The sequence below is a fragment of the Trichomonas vaginalis genome, chromosome VI, assembly GCF_026262505.1.
Source record: "Trichomonas vaginalis G3 chromosome VI, whole genome shotgun sequence".
Lineage (NCBI taxonomy): Eukaryota > Parabasalia > Trichomonadida > Trichomonadidae > Trichomonas > Trichomonas vaginalis.
The window spans coordinates 8,034,353-8,051,068 of NC_067208.1; the positions used below are offsets into that span (position 1 = coordinate 8,034,353).

The 16,716-nt window shown below is 29.6% G+C and overlaps 3 protein-coding genes across 3 annotated transcripts; all 3 read right to left on the reverse strand.

Moving 5' to 3' along the window:
- Window positions 1-16: 16 nt before the first annotated feature.
- Window positions 17-1,288, reverse strand: TVAGG3_0826450 (GTPase, IMAP family member-related family; the record flags this gene model as incomplete). Its single annotated transcript, XM_001316497.1, has 1 exon — window positions 17-1,288. The coding sequence occupies one exon, from the start codon at window positions 1,286-1,288 to the stop codon at window positions 17-19; it is 1,272 nt and encodes a 423-aa protein (XP_001316532.1).
- Window positions 1,289-4,444: 3,156 nt separating this feature from the next.
- TVAGG3_0826460 (uncharacterized protein) lies at window positions 4,445-6,082 on the reverse strand (the record flags this gene model as incomplete). Its single annotated transcript, XM_001316498.1, has 1 exon — window positions 4,445-6,082. The coding sequence occupies one exon, from the start codon at window positions 6,080-6,082 to the stop codon at window positions 4,445-4,447; it is 1,638 nt and encodes a 545-aa protein (XP_001316533.1).
- Window positions 6,083-9,506: 3,424 nt separating this feature from the next.
- Window positions 9,507-16,504, reverse strand: TVAGG3_0826470 (concanavalin A-like lectin/glucanases superfamily; the record flags this gene model as incomplete). The annotated part of the gene is made up of 1 exon (XM_001316499.1): window positions 9,507-16,487. The coding sequence occupies one exon, from the start codon at window positions 16,485-16,487 to the stop codon at window positions 9,507-9,509; it is 6,981 nt and encodes a 2,326-aa protein (XP_001316534.1).
- Between the last annotated feature and the right edge of the window lie 212 nt (window positions 16,505-16,716).

Genomic DNA, 16,716 nt, shown 5'->3' on the forward strand with positions numbered 1-16,716 from the left:
ATGTAACATCACATATTTATGGTTTTGGAGGAATAAGTTTACCTAAAAAAATACTACCTATAGTTGCCACTGTTAACAGCAATTTTTCAAATATGCTAGGTTTTTCTAATTCTTTTATCACAACTGGCTTATTTTTCACAAAATTTGAAATTCGGGTTCCTGGGATTTCTTGAAATTCTCCAAAACTTGCTTCTCCATCAGGATTAATTTTAATCATTCGCTTGAAAGAGGCTTTAATACGATTGTATCCTCCTTCTGCTGGTTCTGTCGACTCTTTTTCTATAACTTCTTCATGAGTCTTTGTCTCTCCAACAAGAACTTTATTTTCTCTGGCAATTGTCCAGTTTCCTTCTTTCTTCTCATTAGTCTTAAAGAAGAATGTAACTTCCCTTACTAAATCGTGCCTGATTTCATATTTATTGCCATTCTCGTATGTATATCCAACCAAAACATTGTTTTGATTTTCTTCATGCACTTCCACTATCTTTTCTTTGTATTCCTTGATTGTTTCCCAATCTGAATAGCGAATATCTTTTTTATTAGTATTGGATATACATTTGAGTCTGATACTATCAATGTACTTATCATATGTAACATTGCCTTCAGTAATAATATCAACCCGAACTCTTTCCTCTTTTTCTTCTTCTGCTGTGTATCCATATGTTGCTTCTTTAATATCAGCTGAACTAAATTTCTTTCGACTGACAGCCCAACCATGAAATTGAGTCATACTTTGAACGCAAAATTCTTTATCTGGCTTATGGCAATTTACATAATAAAATGGAATGTTAGGAGTTTCTTTGGCACCTGAAATTTCTTGTAAATACTTTGCTAACAATGGTCTGTATTCATTATCTCTAGTTTGTCTATCTGGATATGTTGAACTACTAAATGTCCAAATTACACAAAGATGAGAAAGGATCACATCTCCAAAGGCATCATAAATGAACTTGACAACATCTTTTACTCCTTTTGTTAATCTCATCAACGGTGCTTGGATGACAATTCCAATAGCATTGATACCAGTTTGTAAGTTTTTAAGATATTGCGCAAGCCTTTCAATTTGTTCTTCTGTAATATGGTCACCATCGTCGAAGCCTTCTGTATCAATCACAATTCTCTCTGTACCATTTATAATCTTTGATGACTGTTTGGGAACTAAGGTACATGCATGCGGTTTATCACTTGTCTCGAATACATTTTCCTTTAAGTACATGTTACCTATAGAGCTTTTTCCTGATCCTGTATCGCCAATAAACATAACAACAACACTTTTTTCGTCTTCCATGTTGAAAAATGAAGTGACAAATAATTTTGTGAATTTTAACCCAAATATTGTATATTCAATTTTCATGACAACATTATTATATTTAAGTATATTCCTAATGTCATTATAAATCTTTATTTATAAATAAGTATAGTGGTTTTTTAAATTAATATCACTTCACTTCTATATCTAAACTTTGAAATTGAATTCAAATCATCTGTAACCTCAAAATATCTAGATGTTGGAACGTTGTAAAACTCTCTAGTAAGTATTAGCTGTTTTATTCACAAAATTCAACAAATGACATTGATTTAAAATATTTCGTAAATAGTTGAAATTTCTACCAACTATCATGATTAATATAACATAAAATTTGGATCATAACAGATTCATGTTAATTAATCGATTTGTAAATGATGTGGTTTCTTTTTATTTCTAAAATTGATAATTTATTGTTTATAGTTTATTTATTATCATATAGTCCTATAAATTAAACATTTTTTATAGCTACCAATAATTAGAAAAAGATTATTTTTTGACAATTAATTTCGAACAATCAAAGCATTCATCTGAATATATTTGAAGTGGGATAATGGGAACAATGAGTAAATAATTGATGGATTGGTTAATGTGAATGTTCAATGATGATTTACTTCATAATTTTCAATTTAATCTTTATAAATCAAATATAATTATATAATTTCTACATTTGCTGACGTTTATGAGGATTCAAGTATGAGGAAGCAATGTTTATGAGAAATATGTACCGTATATAAAAAGGTCCAAGGAATTATTTTTTGTCCAAGGAATGCTATCAAAACATGATCGGCAGTATTCAAATTGCTGGCAAAAATGTCAAAAAATAAGAATAATATGAATTTTTTACTACTTTGGATTATTGTAGATACTTGAAATATATAAAATCATAAACAATTAGTTATTAAGTATTTATTTATTAGATAAAAATGATACCATATTCCGCTTATTTTTTTCCGCTCTGCCAGTGGTTTGAATATTCATTCTAATTGCCCACACCGCAGATGTTTTGATAGAATTTCTTGGACAAAAATTAATTCCTTGGAATTTTTTATCGACGGTATTTTGAATTTATTCTTTGATTGTCTTAAGCTCGGAATCGCATTCGAAAATGTAAGAGCTGCATTGAGTTACCAGTTGAACCTGGATATTGTGCTTTACACATATATGATGAAAAATGGGAAAGCTTATGAATATAATAAGTATTATTAACGTTATTAAGTATAACATTTCTACCTATTCTTATGTTATCACAAAAAATATCATTAATAACAATCCTTGATACTAGGATTCCACCAAATTCAAAATATGCATTGTTACCAAAAAATGAACAATTTTCAATCAAAACTTCTGCACTTATTATAAATAGAGTATAAGTTGTTATATTTGCTTGTGAATTATTCAAAACATTAGAAAATTTTAAATGATAATTGCCATGAAATAAACCTATTATTTCGATACGTGATTTTGTACCAAAAAAAAGTGGAAAAAGTCAAATTAGTAATTAGGATTGAGTTTCTAATAAAAATTCCTGCATTTAAGTCGGCCATACAGAAACTAGTGTTAATTGATTCAACTTGGATTATTCCATATGTAAGAATATTTGTATATGAATTTTCTAAATTACCGCATTTGTAATATGACGATTCATAATGATAATTTAGGTCATTTGAATTTCCACGTAATTGAATATATGAATGATGTCCAAGAAAGTTATATGTATTTGATTTGAAAGCACAAACACGATGGTGTACAAATGAGCCACTGTCTTTAAAATATATAGCTCCACCGTTATTGCGACTACTACAATTTTTAAATAATGAATCTGAGATTAAACATTTTACTTGATGACTTTCGAAAAATATGGAAGATCTTTCACTAATTCCAATGAACGTGCATTTGAATATAAAACATTCTCCATTGGTAATGTTTGTATCAATGTTTTCGCCAATTAATGGTTCTGAAGTTGGTGTGCTATTATAAAAGAGTTTCCAAACATCTTTTGAAGCAAAATCGAAATGGAAATGCGTAACATATGATCAAAATCCGGTAAATGTTTTTGGAAGTTGTGAGAATTCGATAAAAAAGTTGAAAATCATTTGGAAAATAATTAAAACAATATGGAAAATGAAAAATTGATTTTTCGTTATATTCACGTAATCTGTGATTATTTTTCAATATGATATTGTTCATCTGAATTATTTAGAAAATTAATGAATCGAACAAAATTGATTTTCAATTTTTAATGTTTTAATAGATAAAATGAAAGAATATATGATATTTATATGAGTATGAATAAATAAAATTAAGGTTTCTTGTTAATTGCATATAAATATTAATGAATTTCGTAAATTAAAAATTATTTCTTCAAAACAAGTATAAATTGAAATAATATTATGTTTCACATCATTATATTGCTCTTTAAGTGATTTGATTTGGAATTATATTACTGAGTATTGGGATTAACATCGAATGAAGTGGAAATAATGTCAAATATCGGTTTTTCTTTAAAATAATAAAATGACATGTTCTTTTTCTTTAAAATCATTGCACAGTATTTTATGTAGTTAAATCATGGAAATAATGTAATTGATTATAAATTCAATGAATAAAAATGAGGTTGAAAACGAATTTGAAACAAAATAGCATTCTGATATAACTATATTGGAATTTGAATCAATGGTCGAAAAACAGTATGCGTTGTTATTAGAAACTATACAATTAGAAATTTTTTAATTTTGAATGGAATATTGATTCCTCTGTCCAGAAAGAATTAGTGATGAATGTGAGTGAATAGAATCAACTCCATAAATTTCAACTTTATAAGCTGTTGATATAGATGAGAAGATTCTATATTGGATTTGTGATCCAGATGATATGTGAATAAGTAAATTTGAATTTAATATATGAGCTGGTGAGCTGTTTTGGAGTGTTTTAATGAAAAATATTAATGATTTCAAACAATACAAAGTTCTATTTCTTTGCTGAAACCTGATTGCAAATAGTTAAAATAGTAAATCAAACTACTCTATTCTAAAAATCCAAAATATGAATAAATTTGAAGCCAAATATAGTTTACAATGTGGGCATAATTTGAAGTATATAACTAAATGGTTTATGAAAATGATAAATCAAAAAGATTTATAAACACAAGATAGAAAATCGAATTAGATAAGAAGAATATTTTCGATATGAATTGTTTTTCATAAATGAGCATTTACATTTGATGGGTTTCTTATCTGGTAAATAATCAAACTCAATAGATTTTTTACCAAATATTCTTCCTTTTCTGTTAATAGAATAAATAACGACTATATGAGAACCATATTCAAAATCGGGTGGAAACTGAAAAACATTTTCAAAATATTGATAATTATTAACTCTTTCCTTGCTTGAGATTAATTTCGAAGTAGTATCTGATTCATCAAATGATAAATTAAGTCTTTCTGCATTCACATTCTCCTTCAATGAGATATTTCCTATAAAAGTAACACTATATCTACTGTAATATGAATCACTGACAGAAATTACCGCATAATCTTTGTATGTGAAGTCTGTACTTCTAATATTTGATTCATTTCCATCTGTTGAAATAACTTGTATTGTTATTTTGTGATTCCCAAATGCAAAAGTGGTTGGAATAGGATATGATTCTTCAACTTTCTGTGGAGAACCAGTCAATGATATATGATGACCAAGTTTTTTGTTCGTATTGTCATCATACCATATAATAATTTCTGAATTAGAATTTATATCTTTGTTGTAAATCGTCAAAGAAAAATTGACTTCTTTGTCAAATCCATTGACTAATGGGTTATTTGTTATCTGAAATGATCGAATGTAAATGAAATTAGTAACAAAATTCGAACAAAAAGATGAATCTAAATGTGATAAGTCCAATTTCAATGAATTTGTTGTTGCCATTGAAACAGTTCCTGTATTTGATAATGTATTTGATTCTATATAGCAATCAGATATTGTTATTTTAGAATTAGAATCTGTCGAAGAAATACAATCAACATTATTATTCGAAATAATACAAGCTGTTATTGTGAGATCTGAGTTAGAAATAGAACCGAAAATGGCACCTGATACGAAATATTCAGATATACATTTATTGGATTTGACAATGAGATGATGAATTTTTCCAACAAAGGAATTATGACTATGGATACGGAGTTTTGAGGAAATATTATAGAATGTTGAGAAAGAAACATTATTTGAATTTTTAGATGATTGAATGTCATATCCAGAATCATAATCTGTTGAGTATATATTAGATATATTGATATTTTCCATCCGAAAATTATCTCCTGATTGTCCAATTGTTGGTCCTGCTCCGATTGAGTTTGCAATTGTAGTTTCTAAAATATAATTGAGTGATGTTGATAAGGAATATGAATGGGTATAGCATGATGAGAATGTGCTTGTAGGTTGTGCTATTGTATTATATGAACAAACTCTGTATTGAATCAAATTTCCTCCAAATTTGTAAATAAGTGAGTCCGTCGTAATATCATCATCTTTAACTTTATTTGAATCAAATACTGTCTTATAAACTAAAACATTTTTAGAAGCGCTAAGTGAGTAAATTATTTCGGTATCGAAATTACTAAAGAGTGTATCGTGGACGAAGTAATTATCTGATTCTCTAGTAGGTAATGATCGATCTGAATGGGGGATATATTCGTCTTTCGTACTAAAAAATGAGTTCCAGATATCATCTGGATAATGTTTATGATATTTAATATAATTGAATTGTAAAAACTTGATATACATATACAAATTAACCTAATCATGCTGGAAGGAGATCGTTTTAATATGTTAATATTGAATTTGAAATAAAATCTGGAGAATATTAAACACTATTTATTCAAGATTTGGATGCAAGTGATTAATTAGCATTGAATACGTAAAATTTCGCATGAAAACTGATTTAATAATGCCAAAGAAGTGAAAGCATTGAAATTCAAAACTATAAAAAAGTTCAATTGTCCATCAGAAAAATTTATATTCTTATGAAAAAAAGTAACTACTTTTAAAATATGGTAGATTGATGGGACAACTTTTGAATACTTAAAATTTCGGATAATAAAAGTGGCGTTTTCATCGTTTTCGCACAAGCATTTTCTTATATTAATAACTTATTCAATTAATGTCTATTCTCAATAAAAATTTAATTTTATTTACGATAAATAAACGTTTTTCATCCAATATTACCAAATTTGAAAATAATGATAAATACAATGCTAGTTTCATAAGGATAAGACAAGGTTTCAGCGTACAAATGAAACAATAGAAATTTAATGCAAATTAATAAATTTGCAAATTATTGATTAAAATTGAATATAAAATTTCTAATATTGGAAAGTAGGAAATCTGATACAAAAAAAGTTAAGGATATCATTAGGATAAATTTTTTGAATTCAATTTGGATATTCACTCATGATTCATTTTCTCTTTTCTGTCACATAATGAATCTTTAATCGTAATTGAATCTGTTTAAATTCTATTCCCGGTCCTGTGTTTCCTAAAAATGAACGACTTTCAAAGAGAACAATCGAGTCGAATGCAGTTAAAGTTGTTGAATTTTGTTTTGAACAGTTGTTATTATGAATATGATTATCATTATATCATTGTGATGTATTGTATCATGTATTTTTTGGTAATAATATGTTAGAAAAAGATGACAAGTATCTATTGGCTCCCAACGAAATATTCATTAATGAAAATAAGTAAATAATTTTGTCACTTATTTTATAAGCCCGAAAAAAGTATAAGAACTTATTAAAATATGTATTCACACGTATTATCGGATTGTAGCTTCTCAGAAAAAGTGTCAAAAAATTGGATTCTAAATCGCTATTTCATATAAGTAGTGAAATAGTATTAAATTATAACTTTAATTTTTTAATTTATGAAAATATCTTCAATTTAGTAAAAAAGTAAAAAATATGGAAACACTAACCGAGAATATCTGAAAATAATTAACTGGACAAGAGCAGATAATATGAAGTGGATTTCCGTAGCAAGCAGATACTGGATTACATATCGCATCAAATAAATCTAAATATTGAATGGTTAAAAACTCAATAGATAAATCAATCTGCTCAAATCTAATTGATTTATAAATTTCTGGCCTAACAGGTATTACAACAGGCTCTGATTTATTCAGATAGCTTGGATCATTGTTTCTGAAAATTGTTATGTTTTGGTTCAATTCATCGGTTCCTGAAATAGAAAAATCTGTGGCATAATGCCATGCTAAATTATCAACTTGCTTGGAAATATAGGAAACGTGAGTTAGATATAATAAATTTTTGAATTTAACATCAACCCATATCGTTTTGAATTTGTTTGCGTAAAATTGAGAAAAGTCTTTTGAAACATTAAGCATTGCAGTATTATATAATGTTGGGTATCTTCCTTCTGGATGAAACCAACTAGAATTTAAGGAAAAAGTTGAGTTATCGTTAGGATATAAGTATCGTACAATTCCATTTTTTGGCCCATTAATTGAAGGAATGAATTTCTTTAATTGTCTTACAGACATTCAAATTTTCAAAATTGAAATTAACAATGAATATATGGAACAATGTCACATATAGCTAATTATGACAATAAATGCTAAACAAACTTAATTTGCCTTTTTGTCTGATGGATGCAAAGTCTTATTAATATTATCAGACTATATACTGAAATATTGAATATATCTTTTGGAGATATGAAAATAGTTATGGAAATATTTCCCAATTTCGTTAGTTCCCTATGAGTAATTACAACAAAATTCTGAAAAAGAAAAATATGTCAAAATGTGACATAAATGAATGAAAAAGTGACATGCATTTTCTTGTATCAAAAATAGGGAAATCCACAGAGATGGGATTTCCGAAAGTCTTTGGGAATCTTTCTTCAATGATCAAGGTCCGTCATCAACAACATATACAAACAATCAAAAAGTCGACCTTTCAAGTTATGAAGATTTTTACTTATCGATTTCTAATTTTATTGAACTTTCTAATAGTGTTGTCAATGTCAGTAAATCAGGTCTCCGATTCCTTCATTGTCGATGTTCATTCAAAAATTGTTCAAAATCTGATGGCAAAAGTGGCGGTGCCATCCTGTATCAAGGAAACAGTGCTATTGTCCAATACCAATTTTGTTCGATTGGCTGTTTCTTAACTCGTGGTACTTGGGCACAACATTCTTATACTGTATTAGCAAAAAACAGCCAATTTCATAATGATATCATCGAAAGTACTTTATTTTCTTGTGGCCGAAACTACGAAACATATGCTACATTATTTTTAAAATATGGCGAAGTTCAATTTCTTAATAATAACGTTAGTAATTGCAAAAGCAAACAGTATTTAGGCTACCGAATTGAATATGGCAGCGGTAACTTTAGTTATTGTACTATTGAGTCTAATTCAGAAAATCCTGGTGATGGTTGTCTTCTCCATGACTATCCTTCCATAGCCAAAATGAGTCATTTCAATGTAATTAATAATACTAATAAAGATAAATACCTAATTTGGTCATTAGCAGATGCAAAACTTACAGTTGAAGATTGCGTAATACTAAATAACGATGTTAAATACGCATTTTATTTATCTAACGATCATCAAGATGCAGGCTATCTAATAGTTATCCATTGTTACACAGATAATTCGTTAGTAACCCAAACTCGAGGTGTAGTTGATTTATCACGAATTTCTACAAACTCATTCATTAATATGAATGAACATTTAAATCTTGGAGAATGTCAAACAAGACTTTTTAAGAATGACATTGTTAATAATATCATTCATCACTCAAGAAATAATTTGACATTCTTTAGTTCACTTTTTGAAAATGTCATTTAAATATTTCAATTAACAATAATCTTTTTTGAAATTTTATTTTTTTGGCCAAATAAGTCGAGTTTTACATATTTGATTTACAATTTAACATGAATATGCAATACCGATGCATAAGATTTGTGTCCTTAATGTCAAAAAATGAGAGTATAGCAAGAAAATTATCTTCAATTGATGTCAAATTTAACAAATAAAAATATCATTATTGTTCAAAATGAAAATAGATAATAATATCAGAAAATGAAACAAATGCAATAAAGATATAAATAAAATATACTTTTAAAAGATAAAACAAATAAAATATATAAATATAAATATAAAAAAATATAAGAATAATATGAAAGTTAAACAGAGGCAGAAAGAGCAACATCACCTTCCATAGTGCAGATGAGAGATTTAGAATGTGGACAGTAGATAGATTCAAGCATCTTTCGTTTGTCGGGAAGAACTTTAGCAATACGAAGTGTCCGTGCGTCGATGATAGTAAGTTGATCATCGAATGGAGCTGCGATGAATGATGAATGACCATCAATCTCAATCTTGCTAGCACTACCAACAGGAACATTAGAATCGATGTGTGAAAGTTGTGTACCATCAAATGAAAATGATGAAATGCCTTCCGTCGGAGATGTGGCAACTAAAATACCGATATCAAACAAATAAATGTTTGTGTACTTGTGTGAGATCAAAAATGATTTAAGTGTACTCATATCATTCATAGATGACAAAACAACTTTACCAAATGAATCTAATGAACAAATTAATCCTGAACTAGATGATGAATCAATAGAATTAATACGCATTCGACTAATATTCAATGGATAGAATTCGTGATCTTTAAAGATAGCAGGTGTCTCATCGCCAAAGATAGAAATAACACTCTCTGTGTTGCTCAAGATAACAAATCGTTCATAATCAATAGATGTGATGGATTTAACTTGTGATGTAAAAATGAATTCGTCACGTTCACTACTGTTGCAGTCACCAATGAAAAGACTGTCGAAATAATCACCAGAACAGATGATTTTATCTAAATATATCTGGGAACAACAGATGCCTTTGACAGGAAGAACACGAACTAAAACACTGTCGCTTTTGTCGCTGTCAATGAATTTGTAGATTTGACCTTTCTCCGTAAGACCGTAATCCGAATTAACAAATGAAACCTCATTATTGAATTTAACTTTGTCTTTGAAGACTAATGATGAAATAAAGACATTAGATTGTTGACTGTCGTCACTGAATGTGACATGGCGAAGTTTCTTGCCTAATGTTCGTTCTGTCCATTCAATAACAGAATTACCCGAACTTTGTAGTTCAAGTGATTTAAGATTGTTCCATTTATCAAGTGTTTGTTGAAATGTGAAGTCGAATGCGGACAAGATTTTATCACTGATCTTGCCTTGTTCGGTAACTTCGGGGAAAATAGGCTGATTATCAAAAAGATTAAATGATTTGCCGTTAAGGAAATTCTCCCATAAAACATAGTCAAAAACACTGATAGGATCAACAAAGATAGGATCTTTGAAAAGATCAGAAATGATTTTTTCAAGAATTGAAACTTGTAAATCTTCGAAAACAATCAAAAGCATCTTACCATCTTTCAAATAAACTTCGAATGATTTGTCACTTCGAATGATACAACTGAAGATACTTCCAAAAATGATCTGTAAACCACCAACAATAAGACGTGTTTTGTCAAGATAAAACAAACAATTGTATTTGCGCTGTTGACAAAAACACTGACATTTAGCAACTAAAAAATTGTCACTAAAAAATGAGAAATCATTAGGAAACTGATTACCAAGTGGCCATTTGTTGATTTCAACTAAATCAATCTTAAATGTTGTAGACAAAACGGGATGGAAATGGTTGTCGAACCAAACATAATTATCAAGTTTTTGAGCTTTAGGTTTGTCAAGTTTTTCGATGATAACTGGTGTTTGTTCGTTGTCGAATGTGTTGATCTTACTAATTTCGACAATCATCTTTTGAACAGAAATCTCTGAAAATGAGATTTCTTTGAAACTATTTGCAAAAACTAAATCAACATTCAACTTCTTTTGATTGCTCTGAATGAATTCGTTCAATGAGTTCTTGTTACTAATAAGATTTTCTTCTTCTTCAAAACTGATGTGTGAAACAAATCGTTCAATCAATTCGTTGTTATACATCATACGTTCACCAAAGTTTTCAACAAAAAAGTGATTTAAGTTTTTATCATTGAAAATAGAACTTTCGTCACTCAACAAATGACGTTCGAATGAACCAAATAACTTACAATATTTCTGAACAAATTTGCCAAATGTGCCTTGCCAATATGTAAGAAATGTGACTGAGTTGTAAAGTGAATATGAAAATGATGAAAAACAGTTAATATGACAAATATCGGGTGGAAAGATTTTCTCAAACAAAATCATTAAATCTCCAACACGGTTTGGATCAACACGTGAAACATTGCTGAAAACATATGTAACAATGGAACTGATTTTCAATGAATTAAAGATTTTTTGTTCCATTTCTTCCTGTGAAAAATTTTTCATGTAATTAAGAAATGAAACAGACAAATCAATGTCTAAGTAAAATCCTTTAGAATCAACACGCATACCTAATGTTAATGGGAACAATTCTCGAAAGATCTCTTTGTTGAACAAATTAACAAAATCGGTGTATTTAACTGCAACATTTGGAACTTTTGTTGGTAAAATAAAGCCACCACTAAGACCAAAAAGTTTCATAAGTTCTGAGTTTTGTGTGAAAATGTCACTCTTTGGTAAACAATGAATAAATGTGAAGATCATCGTTGTGAAACGAACAATGTCGATCTTAGATGGTTTAGTAGAGTATTTGATTGTCAAAAGTAAGATGTTTCGGATGAATGGAACAACATCAACACGTTTATCAAGACCAAGCATATAAATAGAGTACAAAATAGTTTCAAATCGCATATGTTTGAATGTCAATGAAACGGAGATGATTTTTGCAACCAAAACTTGTAAATTATTTGCAATCGTGAAATCAATAACACGTTCATTCGTTCGAAAAAGTGAGTAGAAGAACCAGATCTGTGGAAATGGAGCTTCCATAAGCATAGCAATGATTAATGGATTTTCTTCTGAGATTTTGTTGATTTGACTGAAGAAATCATTCAATAATTGACTATCATGAAATTGTGATGTAACAATTAAAACAGAAAAGAAAATTGAGTTATGTAACAAACTCAAGAATGCTTTGCTCAATTCTAACCATGATTCTTTTGTGATAAAACTTGCGGCATCTGCACGTGTCTTGTCATCTTCTAACAAATAAATTAATCGGAATAAAAGAGATGTCAACATTTCACTTGTCAATTTCCACAAAATTTTTGATGTTTCTGAATTAAGATTGATAATTCCAAACAATCTTAATAACAACTCCAAAGACAATTTCTCTGGCGCATTCTTTGAGAAAGAGATAATTGCTTGTTTATCATCTTTCGAACAAGAAATCGATAAATACTCGAATAATATTTTCCAAAGCAAATTTCTTAAAATAACATTATCACAAAGAACAATATAATTAAACAAATATTGACAACTTAAAATATTCGCTGTCAAATGTATAAAATCATGCATTATTTGTATATGTGTTGTTTCAAACAAAGTTTTGATTATAGATAAATCCATCGACATCCAAAGTTTGAAATTAAACAAAATATGTCTGAAATATTGATTCCTTATCTCTTCGTCTTTAATTAACTCCCAAATTGCTTCCAATTCTCGTGCACTCTCTAAAGTAAACAATTTTGAATCAATTTTATTGGAAATGAAACTTCCAAATACTTCAACATTCATTACTTTGAACAAATTCTTGATGAAATCAGGATTTGTCGCCATCAGCATTCTCATAATTTTCAAAACAAATGTGAGTTCATTTGAATTTGAACATAATTTCAACAACCTGATAATGCCGTTTGTATGTAAAATTGCTGTATGAATATTTTGGAAAGAAACGATTTTTCCATTGAATTCTGCCTTGACAAATTTCGATTCTATTTGGTTTATCAAATAATTACTTCTTCTATGGAAAGGTGTTAAGAGAATTATCAAATCATTTAAGTCTTTTTTGGTTTGCATTTCTTGAGGATCAATTTTTGACAAAGAATTTGTTTGTTCAATAGAAAGAGGAGCTTTAAACATATGGAAACTAGAAACAGAAATCTGAGCAGGAGCTAAGTAATGACTTAAAGCACCAATAGTTATTTTAACTGTACTTTCTTTGCCAAGTTTAAATGATTCCCATGCAGTTGTCACGTTTTCTCCATCAATAGAAATCATGAAATCGAAACCTGAAATGTTGACAACTAAATTATACCATTTCTTAGTTGTCATTGTTTTGTTTGTTTTTATTGTATTTCCGTTGGTTGACATATAATGCAATGTCAATGAATTAATAAATATGGAAATACAATCACCTGTATCACTCGTGATAGAACAAATCGTGTGTTTATTGATTTGTCTATCGATTCTGAAACATAAACAAAATGAAAATCCTTTTGAGTCACTTTTTATCTTCACGTTATTTATGTTGATCATTGTTTTGAGACCTGTCAAAGTAATGAAATTAGTGAATCCTGTTGGAATCGAATTAACACCTTCCACCATTAATTTCATCACTTTCATGAAGTATTCTTTTGATTCATGCGGACTAAATAACTGAAGAAAATAGCGTGGTTTGAAATCCCATGAAAACTGAGTGATCAAAATTTTTTCAATTATCGTCGAAGATTGAGAGTTTATATCGGTTATTTGACGATAAAAGTTGATCAAAATATCAGTAAAATGGGAATTCGAAATCATCGCGTTATTCGTCCAACAGTAATCAATGATACAATGGATGAACGCGAGTAATCCTGCATGGCTTGGTTTGTCATAAGTTGCGTTGTGCAGCATGATCAAACTCTCAGGATTTTTGATGAAATATGAGTTCAATTCTCCGGTGATAAATGTTTGTTTTTCGAAAACAAAATAAAGGAGAACATCTATAAGGGCTGGTATATTCTGGTTATCGGTATTATAAAACGCAAGCTGGGCATCATAGAAGTCTTCGTTGTATCTGTTGAGTTTTTCGCGGTTTTGAGGTTCGTCCATTACAATTAAGATCAAAACCCTCAACATTTTCAGTGCGCAGTGGTATCCATCAACTTTGAGGATCTTGAGGATACTGGAAATGTCCGAAATAATGTTGTTCTGGACGATAAATTTTTGAAGATTATTTTTTTGTAATTCGAAAACTCCGTCGAGCTGGGAAAAGAGCTCCGTCAGGATGTTTAGCTTTCCATCGGTCTTGGTGACGATTCCGCTTAAGAACTGATGGAAAATTTTACAAAATGATGCGAAACAATCTTCTTTCGTCACTAATTTCAACGAATCTCGGATTAACTGCGCGTAATATCCATGTAGTTCCACATCAAAGATACAATGGAATAGGAAACTTGTCATTTGGTCGATTTTCAGGACATTATTACAAATTGTTTCGTTTCTTAGAAGGATAGTAAGGAAAGAAATGAACTTATTGCGCTGTACTGGATATGGCGATGACTGTAGTGCCATTTCGTACCATACCAGAGCCTTAACAAGCTCTTGATAATTTATTGTCTCAATAAAATCTTTCGGTTGGCGATTGAAAACGGTATAGAGGAACATTAAGAGTTCATCGCATATGTGTAAGTGTGAACCAATCATGTATTTGCAACACATAGCTAAAATATCCGATGAATACCTCGAACCTCGCTCATAATTCTTTAAAAATGAGTTCAATATCTCTTGCCTTGTATAATACCTTACATTATGCTCTTCATCTGTCATTTCTTCGATATTATAATCATAAATATAACTTATATCGAAAAGATCACGCAATAAATGAGTGAAAGGGAATATCTGAGCATTGTTGATATGTGCGAAAACAAAGAAAGCGTAGATTAATGAGTATTTTCCGCTTTTTTCGAAGCCATTCCATAAATCTTCTCCATTTATTATGTTTTTAGCGATATTCGTCATTTGTTCGGCCATGTTATCGGCAATTTTTCGGTTTCCGATCAATCTCAGAAGGTTATTGAGTAAATCAAGGGATTGAAGCACTTTTTGATGGATAATCTCTAGTTTCGTAGGTTGTAGTTCCTGTAAATTAGTTATTTCTTCACCGTAATGTGGTGTCATGTATGGTTTTCGTTCGACTAATTCGATATTCATGATTTTTTTGTCTTCTGTGACTTCCTTTTCGAATGGGATTGCTGGGAATGGTATATCCTTGACATTCTGGAAGGTTATGAAACACCAAACTTGGAATAAAAAGAAATTTTTGAAATTTTCATTTTGGCAAGTGTATTCTATGTATTCTTTTTTGATTGTAAGTAGATGATTGACAACATTGAACGCTCTGTAGCATAACATGAAGATTAATTCGTTGTTAGTGTTAGTATTGAAAGAATTTTGAATTTTTGACACCATAATGAAAATAGAATCGATTAAAAGTTGGAAAGTCTCAGGTTGTATACTGAGTACGAACTCAGGAGATGCTTGCGAAATCGAAATAAGGAACAGAGTCATATTTGCTAGTTCTAACCCAGAAAACTGCTGTTCTCCCATCTTTGAGATGAAGCAGGATACGTAACTTATCAAGAATTTGATAAGTGAAAAGTAAAATGGAGATGCAGCTTTGTTATAATCGATAATAGGAGCGGATTCTCCAAGAGCTTTACATTCAAAGTCTCTGATGTACTGTGAATCGAAAATCTTATCGAATTTGTTGTCTGGATATGGAAGAATATTGTAAATAGATGAGAGGCAAATTTTGATATCGGATTTATAAGGTTTTGGCATGTGGAGCATTACCCAATAAATATCTTCAGCATCTTCTAGAGTAAAAAGTAATGACAAATCATCGGGATTTTCTTGATGTAACGCAAGATCAAGCTGGATAAGGAATTTTATTATTGATCTGACAATTGTACTTCCGATTACGTTGAGTACTTTGAATGGCTTGGAAAGGTACTGTGGATTTTGCTTAATGTATTTAATTAATATTATTTCGGATGGAGATAATGGAGTTTTTAAATCAAAAAGATCAAGTAAAAATTCTTCATTATCAGCATTCAATGTACTAGGAGGTTCGTATATTTTGGTTTTTGGTACCGTTGGTTGAATAATCTGTTGAAAGATGGTAACTAATCCTGCAGGAGCTCCTTTTGGAAGAACCGGCGTCTTTCCTTGCTTTTCAAAGTATTTTATCCATATTAAATGCCGAGGATCTGTAAAGAGTCTGTTTTGTGGCTTAGATGATGGCATTTAAAATAAGATTTCGCAAGAAAAGTTATAAAAATTTTTGTCAGATAAGCACATTTCAGATAGAAAAAAAATTGAGTGAGATCAGAATTGTTCCTAAAAAAGGAAATGCATTTTCACCATAATAAGAGCAATAGTATCGATTCTCCTTTGAAAAAGCTTAGAGGATAACATGGATGAAAGTCAACTTGTCTAAATCAACTCGATCCTATATATAATGATCAAGCGCATA